General features: G+C 37.6%; 1 protein-coding gene across 1 annotated transcript in view; it reads left to right on the forward strand.

Moving 5' to 3' along the window:
• Il13ra1 (interleukin 13 receptor subunit alpha 1) overlaps nt 1–10,350 on the forward strand; it is a 60,216-nt gene extending 49,866 nt beyond the window's left edge. The window contains exon 11 of the mRNA XM_021188117.2: nt 7,902–10,350. Within this exon, the coding sequence (XP_021043776.1) occupies nt 7,902–7,994 (93 nt within the window). The 3' untranslated portion in view covers nt 7,995–10,350. The remainder of the gene's footprint in view (nt 1–7,901) is intronic.
• The last annotated feature ends 925 nt before the right edge of the window (nt 10,351–11,275 follow it).

The following is an 11,275-nucleotide window of genomic DNA, read 5'->3' on the forward strand; positions in this document are numbered from 1 at the left end:
GTTGGGGGATGCTGTGTAGTCAGATAACTTTGGGGAGTTACTTCTCTCAATTCAGTATTACATGGGTCCTGGGGATTAAAGTCAGGTTTCTGGTCTTGAGCAACAAACAAGAGGCATGAGCCCACCTTACAGACTCCATAATCTGCTTCCTATCCACAGAAGTGGTCCTCACAAGTGATGTACATGCTATAAAATGGTAGCTTTTTCCTTCCAGAATCATTTAGTCATGTAAGGTCACATACATGACCTCGAATGCTGTCTGATGAGACACATACTGAACTACGAATTTGCAAAATCCTAGATTTTCTTCTAACATCGTCATTAGAGATAGGGACTTTGGGAGCCACCAAGAAGTCTCTAAAGGTAGAGAAGTGACTATAAAACCTGGACTAGAACCAAGTAGCCCAAAGATGTTATGTTTTAACGCAAAGAAAAAAGCCATGAATTTTAAATACCCATTACTTCCATTGATAATGCTCCTTTTAAAAAACTGTATTTAGATGTGAGCACAACTCAGTGGCCCGTGCAGTTTTTCTTAAGGTTTCTCTAGTGGTTTGATGCTATTATGTTCATCACTGTGGTAAGTTTGCCCAACAGCGATTCTTCCTGTAGCTTTGCTGTTTGCCTTTTCCATGTGACTGATTGGGCAGCTGGCCACACTCAGGGAGGGGGAGGGGATGGCAGAAGGAATTGCTACCCTTCTCTAGCTCTGTTTCTTGCATCCATTAAAAAAAAAAAAGAAAAGCACACTCTTTTTTCCCACATTTCTTGGCAGGCAACTGTGCTCTGCCTCTTGTACATGTTCAGCCAAAAACTGGCTTTTAAAATTCCAAATATTTAAATTTTTTACTTCAGTATATATCTTTGAAAACAAAAATCAACCAACCAAACTAACTAACAAACAGGCAAAACAAAACAAAACAAAACAAAGAATGCTTTCCTCTGTAGCTGTGCGAGCATCACCGTGCTTTAAAGATTATGAGTTCCTAATATCAGTTAAGGCTCAGGCCCTGCTCAGATTTTTCTTCAGGCATCTCAGTTGTCTAGAGGTAGATGCCATCCAATTATCCCAGCATTAGCTGGGCTAAGATTAACCCCAGTTTTTAAGATGACACCAGCATATTCTCTCTTGTTACCCGCAGTCTTCCCTGTCCCCTCCCCCACTCCAACCTGTGGCACTTGGAGATAGTTTGTTGGGTATTGTGCTGGCACCCTGTCACCCTTCAGCTGATGCCTGTCACACCAGTGGATCCCATTGCTTTCCTCGGTTTTAGGTGTCCTTAGAGTGCAGTTTGCTGTGAAGCATTGCTTTTTGGTTGTCAGCTGGGCTCTTGGGCTGTTCTGAAATTCAATTTCTGCTAAAAGGGCAGAATGCATGCTTAATTATTTTTCTTTTATTGGTCTCTAAAATGAGGAGTTGGGTTAATGGCCACAACAAATAGTTTCAAATTCAAATTAGTCTCTTTCATTCCACATTCAATAGGTTCTCTTAGATGTGGGATCTTCAGCCTTTTTTTTTTTTTTTTATTGTCTCTCAGAAGAGGACTGGGGTATGAAATAGGTTCTACTGTGTCCGAAAGACTGCTATTTTTTACATGATGCTTAGCTGTACAAAGCTTACTGTACTTAGTAAGTAAGTAGACACTGAGAAATACTGTAATCAAACTTGAAAATAATGTTAAATTGAGACCGGATATTCTATAATACTCTTGAATGTATTGCTTTAAATCTAAAAACCTGCCATGCTTTCATCTCTGGCCACTATTCTATTGTTGATGATTCATCTCTTTTATCTTAAATGACAGATTAAAGATTGAATTGTAGATTGGTAAATTTATGGATTTTCAAATTAGGCTGGCATAAAAATCATAAAATTGAATCTTAGGTGGGAGCCTGTGTTCCTTCTTTCTCGCTTGTGTGGGCATATTTCATGCATTGCCTAGAGAAAGGCTATGATGCTAATAAGGGGAGAAGAGGGAGAGAGAGAGAGAGAGAGAGAGAGAGAGAGAGAGAGAGAGAGAGAGAGAGAGAGAGAGAGAAACACACAAACATAATGTATAACAGTTAGCCCATGTATACTGTATTACAGCTGCCCCCCACACACACACACATCCTCTCTTATTCTTTCTCATCTCAATCAACTCCACTCCCTACTTTCCCTACCATTCCCTTTCCTGGGTTCTTGGGTTTTGGGTTTGTTTTGTGACCCATTTGATTTAACCAGGGCTATCTCTGTGACCACCCCATTGAGAATATTCATTGGAACATGATAGAGAAGCTTCTACAGTACGAAGTTTCCTCTAAATGTCTCTAGTGTTAATTCTCCTCCATGGATTCCTTCCTCTAGCCTCTTCTCCCATCCCCTATCCACTTTAACACTTCCTGTTCCGTTATTAACTTTAAACAATTTATACCAGTGCATTTTTGCCTCCTTTCAATTTCTCATGCTTTCCTGTGGGATTTTTAGTAATTTCCGGACCTTTATGGGTATTCCAAATGAACCAAACATATCTGAAGATTCAAAGCTAACATCACAGATGAGAGAAAACATGTGATGTTTATCTTTCTGGCTTTGGGTAACCAAGGCTCAGGGATCATTGCAGAGGAGGGGGCAGAGAGATTGTAAGAGCCAGAGGTGATGGATGGGTGATCAAAAGGAACAGCAGGGCTGTTGCACATGGAACTCATAGTGGTTGTGACAGCATACATAAGGAATTTTTAAAAAAGCAACCCCCCCCCAAACCTCAAAACAAAGTGAACAAAAACCCAGTGCAACAATACACACCACACACACACACACACACACACACACACACACACACACACACAGGTCCTGCCTTGACTATCTTAAATGTGTTCATACATTTCCTTCTGACATTAAGTGGTTTTAAAACATATGACAATATTTCTGTATTAGAATATATGAGTTTCCCCCTGACCTTTCCAATTTTTTTTTTCACAAGATGAAATAATCTTACCAGAACCATTCTTTGTGTTGGTCATTCTGGGTTGATTCTTCTTTTCAGGTATAGGTCCAAGACCTCTAATGTAAGAATCTAAAATCTAGAGTTCTGGAATATTTGAAATATTTTCAGGGCTAGTATGATGCCACAAATGGGAAATTCTATGTCCCAGACCTTGGTTTTATGCATTATATTTTAATAGGCTATATAACATTATCTTCAGCTATGACTTCATATGTGTGAAATATGAAAGAACTCTGGGTTAGACTTGGGTCCCAACTACAATATCTTGAATTGGGTGTATATATTCAATTTTGAAGCAAATTCCCAAACTGTAAACACTTTACTCTCAAGCATTTTATATGTGCAATCTCTACCCTAGTCTACTCTTTTTCTTTGCCTTTCTTTCTTTTGTATCTGTCATGCCCTCCTGAATAAGTGTACAAATCCTCCATTTCACCTTCTACTTCCCTGAAAATATTATCTAATGATTTGTTGTGTTTGCTCACCCTTGTTCTCTCTAGCTTAGTCTTCATTTCTGAAATATAATTATCATTTCCCCTTACCTCTAATTCTTTCCTGAGTTTTCTCGTCTCATTTCTGAATCCCTCTTGTTTTGGATTTTTATACATTCCTTCATGGGATTTATGACTTCTCATTCCATGTAAATTTTTCTTCATATAATTTTGACATGCTGGGGTTTAGTATTCATGGGTATATTTCTGGCAACTTTTAGTTCTCTGAGGATATTGTTCTGTTGTTAATTTTTATTTGAAAGTAGTTTCCTAAGCTTTGAGAAAGAGGCTTCATTTGTGTCCTTTAGTTTAACTAAGTTCATGATTATATACCCTCCTTTCTACTGCTTTTGAGAAATTCTCAAAATTGTGATACAAATGACTTCCAGAAGTCTGGCCTCTCCCCACTTTCCTGCCTTTCCTTCTCTTTGGTGGTGGAGTCAGTATTGGGAAAGGGTGTCACTGTGTCACCCTGGCTTCCCTTGCACTTAAAATGGTCCTTCTACCTTTGCTTCCCAGGTGCTGGGCTTCCATGCTTGTACCACTATATCCGGCCTTTTCTTCTTTTTATAACTTCTTCCTCCATCCCTCTTCCCCTCCTCTCCATATCTACACTGATTTGGATTTTCTTTCTTCTTACCCATTTCTTTTCCCTGCCCTGCCGATCAGAATCTATTCCCACTTGTCTCTTCTCAGAATGCAGCTCCATCCTGCAAAGGAGTTGAGAACATTCAGTTTTGACAGCTCATGTCTGGACCATGGTTTGGTTTATTTTTTATTGTTTTGGTTTTTTACTTTTTTGAGTTAGCAGACCCTTTACATTTTTGGAATATGTTCAGAAATTAGCTCACTGCTGTTTGAGTTCCCACCGACTTCTCAAATCTCTTGGATGCCACATTGATTCATTCTGTATATTCTTCCACAGCTGTTTATCATTCTTGTCACATAACTATCATTTGTTTGTCCTCATTAACTCTTATTTGGATTCAAGGGGAATCAGTTTTGGTCTAGTTTAGCTGTAAAATCTGTTAGCAAATTTATCTATCTATCTATCCATCCATCTATCCATCCATTTTTGCTTTTCTACCTTTTTTTTTTTTTAAGTGATTGTATTTGGAGAAAGAAAAATACCATACCATGTTACCACAACTACCTTTCTGCCATCATATCTCTACAAAATACAAATTATAAGTTAAATCCTGCCACTTGTTTTTGTATAGCCTTTGATGTATAAACAGATTTTTGGATCTCGATCTCATATTCTCTCTCTCTCTATCTCTCTCTCTCTCTCTCTCTCTCTCTCTCTCTCTCTCTCTCTCTCTCTCTTCCAAGGATGGAAGCTTGCACATGCTATATATAAACTATTCCCCCAAGTACCTTGTAGTTTGCAAATTTGTAGATTTGATGTGACAAATTATCCAGAGAGGTTGTCTGGCTTGAATAAGTTATGGTGCATTCATACAATGAAATGGTTTTTAGATGTAAAGAAAATGAGATAGTTCTGTTTTGCCAATTTATGAGAATTTAGAACATATATTGCTAAATGAAAAATCCAAAATTACTTATGTGAAACAGGAGAATTCACAAGAAGTATATATTAAAAGTAGTGTATACAAATGTCTAGATTTTACCAGTAGAGTAGTAGGGTTCAAATACTTGTTTGGACACAGTTTTCCCAATGTGCTGATAAGTAATGTTTTTTAAAATCTATGGGTGTTTTGATAGGTGAGGAAATCTTATATAACAGATTTTATGTTTTATTAGTGCATTGTCTTAGGCTGTTTATTTTGTAAAACTCTTGTTCCTTGTTTCTGGTTTTTCGAGACAGGGTTTCTCTGTATAGCTTTAGCTGTCCTGGAACTCACTCTGTAGACCAGGCTGGCCTCAAACTCAGAAATCCGCCTGCCTCTGCCTCCCAAGTGCTGGGATGTTCCCTGTCCTTTTATACCCTGCAATATTTATCTTTTCCTTGGTGGTTTGTAAGGTTCTTTATATATTGGTGGATGAGACTCAGGGTCTGATCTATGCAAGGCAAGTACTCTACCCACTAAACAATATCTTTAGCTTCATATATTAAATATTAATCCTTTGTGTTGTCAGCCATTTTATTTATGGTGCTTAATTATATACAAATGGTTTATTTTCCTTTTTCTGCATTAAACCCACCTTTAAAAAAAAACAAAAACAAAATTTCTTTTATGTGCAGAAAGCCCATCCCATGGGAGATATAGTTGTTCCCTAGGTATTTAGTTGACTTTGCATCTTATATTTAGGGCTTTAATCTTTCAAGGCTTTATTGGTGTAATCTATGAGGGAGGGTTTAAGTTTGGTTTTCAAATTCTTATCTGGCTGGCATAGGGCCATTTATTGAGTAAGCTATTATTTAAGGTTATAGAATTATTCAGATTGTTTTTGTTAGAAGCCTGCCCACTTCACATTGTTTAAAATATAGAACTTTTTGAAGTACAATTTACAAGTAACAAACTGTCTCTCCTTTAAAGTGTTCAATTTGAAGAATAAATGTAATTTTGAGATATAGAATGTTTCTGTCAATCCCTTTGGAGATGGAGGAATCCTTCCACAGGCTCTCCTAAAATCATTAGAAAACACAGATGTTATGATTCATACAGTAGCAAAATTACACTTATGAAGTAGTAATGAAAATCATTTTATGGTTGGGGCCACCATAACAAAAGGAATTGGATTAAAGGGTCATACCATGAGGAAGGTTAAGAACTACTACTCAAGACCCTTGCAACTGCTGATCTAATTTTTGCAACCACTGATCTGTTTTCTGTCCTGAGAACTTTTCTTTTTCCATAGTGTCATATAAATGGAATCATAAGGTATATGGATTTCTGAGTCTGTCTTCTTTCACTTAGTAATAATGCATTAGCAAAATATCCATATTGTTGCATATGTCATCAGTTTACTTCTCTTTGTTGCTAAGAAGTACGACATCGTTTATTTAAATATTCACTTTTGTAAGGACATCACAGTTATATCTAGTTGTCATGAGTAGAAGTGCTATACATGTTCATGCAGAAGTCTTGATATGGTCATGTTTTCATTTCTTCTGGGTAAATACACAGGAGCAGGACTTTTAGGTCATGTGTTCAGTGTATGTTCCGTTTTATACCGAACCACATGACTATTTCACACATTCTCATCAACAATGTGGGAGGGATCCAATTACCATACACACCCATCAGCACTTGCACTTGTTAATATCACTTTAGCAACTCTGTTAGATGTTAGGGTTAAATATTTTATTTAGGGAAAAAATATTTTAAGCAGCCCTCTAAGCGTCTAGCTCCATTCACTAATACTAGATGTTCCTAATTTCTTCAGTGCTATAGCCTGACACAGTTCAACAGGCTGTTCATGTGTCTGTTTCTCTGACTTCCATTTCTTCCCATAAGCTTAATGGACTATAGAACACCAAAGGAGAAAAGAAGGAACTCAGACATAATCTTGTGCAGGGAGTGGTGAAGGGTTTTTTTTTCCTCCTGCAAAGGCTTGTTCTTGTTTATTAATCATTTACTCTCTGTAACAATTTAAATCTTACACCACAAAGAAAGCTACTTTCATACCAACATACAGATACTTCTATACCAAAAAAAAAATTATAGTTCAGTAAAACTTGACTTCCTCAGAAAGACAGTTAGCCAGATTGGCCTGTGCCTCATAGTTTGCCCACCTCTAAGTTTTGTTGTTGTTGTTATTTGTCTCGTAGCTTTATTTTCCAGAGGAGAGAACTGAATTTGGATTTCACTCTTAGCCACAGATTGACAAATAAAGGCGGCCATGTGGAACCAGAATGTTGGCTTTTTATCATAAAAGACATGCTTGAGTCCCATACAGGGGGAGCTTGTCTTATGAATAATGAGCTCATTTTACATAATGTCTAGCAAATAAAGTCTGGCAAATGATATTAAATAAAGCTGTTTATATAAAGCCTTTCACAGGTTTCAAGACTAAGTCTTTGAGGATATCCAGTGCCTTGTTCACTAGATGTTAAGTGGCTTTTGTGAGCCTGGGATGTTTCTGGAGCAGTGGTCCAGGTTTGAGCAGGTTTGAGTGGGAGTAAAGAGAAGCCCAGATGAAACAGTTTGAAAAGCAGGCTACCCTTTGGTTCATCTCTAAAAGGCTATCTCTAGATTTGGAAATATCTCAATGTGTCTTTCTCCAGACAGCTATTATTCATCATGGGACAACCCTATGCTTTTCCCATCTTTAATGCTAATTCTTCATTAATTGTCCAACTATATTTATAATATTAGATCAAAAACCCCGAAGCAGGAAAACATTCCACTTATGGTTCCTGTGCACACAAACTTCAAAATAAGCCCTGACTCAGAGTACACAAGGAAAGAATACTGTTGAGAAAAGTCATTGTGTATGTTTTTGTCCTTCTTTCCAGCACTGGAAGAAGTATGACATCTATGAGAAACAATCCAAAGAAGAAACGGATTCTGTAGTGCTGATAGAAAACCTGAAGAAAGCCGCTCCTTGATGGGGGAGAAGTGATTTCTTTTTTTGCCTTCAATGTGACCTTGTGAAGATTTATTGCATTCTCCATTTGTTATCTGGGGACTTGTTAAATAGAAACTGAAACTACTCTTGAAAAACAGGCAGCTCCTAAGAGCCCACAGGTCTTGCTGTGACTCTTACATTGAAAATCCAAACCAAAGGAGCTCTTCAAGAAAAGCAGAGTTCTTCTCGTTCTTGTTCAATCCTAAAAGCAGATGTCCTTTGCCAAATCTCCAAACTAGAGGACAAAGACAAGGGGACAATGACCATCAATTCATCTTATCAGGAATTGTGATGGCTTCCTAAGGAATCTCTGCTTGCTCTGTATTCTTTATGTGGAATAATATCAAGAAATTTTTCTTGTGAGGAAATTCATTTGGGGTGTGTACACTAATGCTGTACTAGATTCCCACAGAACATCTAGCAAACAAAACTGATACAATCTGCTGCCTATTGTTTGGGGACCCACTGAGTAATGTTTGTGGCTATTAAAATGCATTATCATTATGCACTTCAATAGCATTTTCTTCTGCTTTGAAATTCCCAGAAATCATCTTGGGCCATGGTAATGACACGTACAGAAAAGCCATGGGCAACTTCTCCACCAAAACTGATTTATGTCATTGCTGGTCTTTTTAGGACAGTGGAGGCAGAATGAGGTAACATTCGAGTTGGAACTAAGAAGTCTCTAATGATGTATGCCCACCTTTCATTTCTGCTATTCAAGTTTTGACTATGTATCTAGCTTGTGCAAAACCCTTAAGTATGAGGGATAAGACCCCTCCACCCATGGGTTTACATATATTTGGGGCTCCTTATTTTTTTTAGTATTTTCTTTATCTTTAGATAGCCATTACCTGGAATTTGAACTTCCCATCTTCTATGCTTATGTCCCACTGTGCCTGCTCCCCCAACCTCTTTCTTGTAGCCTTTTGACTCAGTGGAATTGAGGATACAATTTTCCTTAGACTACCTAGTGGAGCAGGGAATACTCTGCATCTCAGGTAAAAAAAAAATGAGTACACTGAACAATATGTAATTCATACATATTTTGCAACTTATCTGTGAGCCTGCAATTATTTGAGGTTTTTGAGAAATTGGTGTTTCTGTGTGTTTTCTAAATAGAGATGATATCTTTTCTTTTTTCACTTAGAGTTTAGCTCCATTTGCTTGAGAGAGGGAGAAAAAGAAGATTCGTATCTGTTTCTCTTTGTTTGCAAAATAAGCCTTAGGATTGCTGTTTTTTTATGCTGTGAGTGGACCTGTCAATTCTGTGTTTTATTGAGAGGGAGGCAAATGGAGCTCCAACTATGTACTCACTTTTGCATATATTAGATTTCCAATTCTATTCCATTCTCACAATATAAGCATATGTATATCCCCCTATTGCAACCATTTCTGCAAATTTAAAACAGTGAGAGGTACCTCCCTTCTCTTTCTCATACTCACAGATCACTAGCAAGGACTAAAGAATTTTATATCAAAATTCTCCAGTCATGTACCAGTTCGGGTTAATAAAATGATACCACTTGCATCTCTTGTTCTTAAGCAGGGAATATAAGAGACCCTGCTCTCCACAGGTTGGTACAAAGGTGAACCTTGCTTCTGTGGTAGTAGAGGAGCATTGTGCCTGGAATTTCAGGAAATATTGGAGCACGGCATCTCCTCCTGGCACTTTTGTGTATCAGCTTGGAGCTAGGATACAGGCATCTTGGATATTGCAGTTTCTCCTGCTGTTCACTAGAAAGAAGACTTGGCTGTCTTGATTTTCTTGCATAAGAGTGAAATACTCCTTACCCAGGGTATCATAGTTTTGAGAAGGAAAGCACCTTAAATGCCTTGCACAGAACCATTTTTTTTTAAATACTGGCCTATTTTGATGGTGGTAAAGAGCATGTTTTGAAATGCTCTGGAAACCATCTATGCTGACAGTCTTGCAGCATGGGAAAAAAAGACATCATATTTTGCTTCAAATTCTCTTTCAGTAGTACACTAGCAGGGGGGAAGGGGACAGGTAATAGGAGTACCTTTGTTTTAACAAGCAAAAGTAATCTCCAGGCCTTAGGAACTCTTAAAGATATGAGTACATTGCTTATTGGAAACTTGTAGGTTCACATATTATTTTGACTAAGGTATATGGATTTCCCCCACTTATAGAAGTAAACCCAACATAAGGAGGCCCATTCCTTTTCTTCCATTCAGATGACCTTTTTCTGAATCTGGGCACTGAAGGGATGCATAAACTAATGTTAATGTTTTCAGTAATGTCTTCAACTAGAAGGCTTTCTGTTGAACTACTTATAAGAAAGTAAAATAAATATTGTCTTTTGTATGTCACCTAAATGCTTTTTTGGTCTTATTTTTGGGGAAAGTGTTGTGGGAGAATGAGTGGATGGTAGAGAAAATTACAGTTAAAATAATATATATTACAAAAATAATTCCAAGGCAGCTATTTTATGATAACAATAATTTATTACAAGTTTCCCTGTTGCTTGGTTGTGTCAGTTTCCTGAAAGGGATGTACATATATTTAGTTTAATGTTAGGGCATTCTTTCTAGGTATTATCTAAAGAGATGACTAATTGTAATTACAAAACTTAATGGAGGTCCAGTAAGAAAGATGGCTCGCCAGGTAAAGATGCTTGCTGCCAAGCCTGATAACCCAAGTTTGATCCCCAAGACCAAGTGGTAAAAGGAGAGAACCAGTTCCTCAATTTGTTCTCTTAACCTCTCGATATACCACACATACAGCTACATGCATGCACTAATACACTAGTAAACAGCTATCTAAAAACTAATGGAAATGAATCTGATCTTTTGCAATATGAATCAGGAAATAGAGCACTTACTGTCATATACATGATGTGCATATGATATTATACACAGCTACCTTTGCCTTTGTCATAGGAAACCTCTACTTATAAGATATTAATATTAGCAACTTATAGTTGAGACTAAGAAAACTAGTTGTCAGTAGTGGTCCTCTTAAGATCTAACTTGTACCTTCAGAGTTTCTGGTTTGTTTTTGTTTTTTTTTAATTTTTGTGTGTTGTATGTGTGTGTCCATACTCGTGTATGTTTGCATGCTTGGGGGATAGGGAGGTACACTTGTATGCACATGTATATGGAGGCCAGAGGTCAATGTTTGAAGTCTTCCACTACTGCTCTCCCATTAATTGTTGTTGTTGTTGGTTTTCGAGACAGGGTTTCTCTGTGTAGCCCTGGCTGTCCTGGAACTCACTCTGTAGACCAGGCTGGCCTCGA

This window comes from Mus pahari, chromosome X, assembly GCF_900095145.1.
Source record: "Mus pahari chromosome X, PAHARI_EIJ_v1.1, whole genome shotgun sequence".
Lineage (NCBI taxonomy): Eukaryota > Metazoa > Chordata > Mammalia > Rodentia > Muridae > Mus > Mus pahari.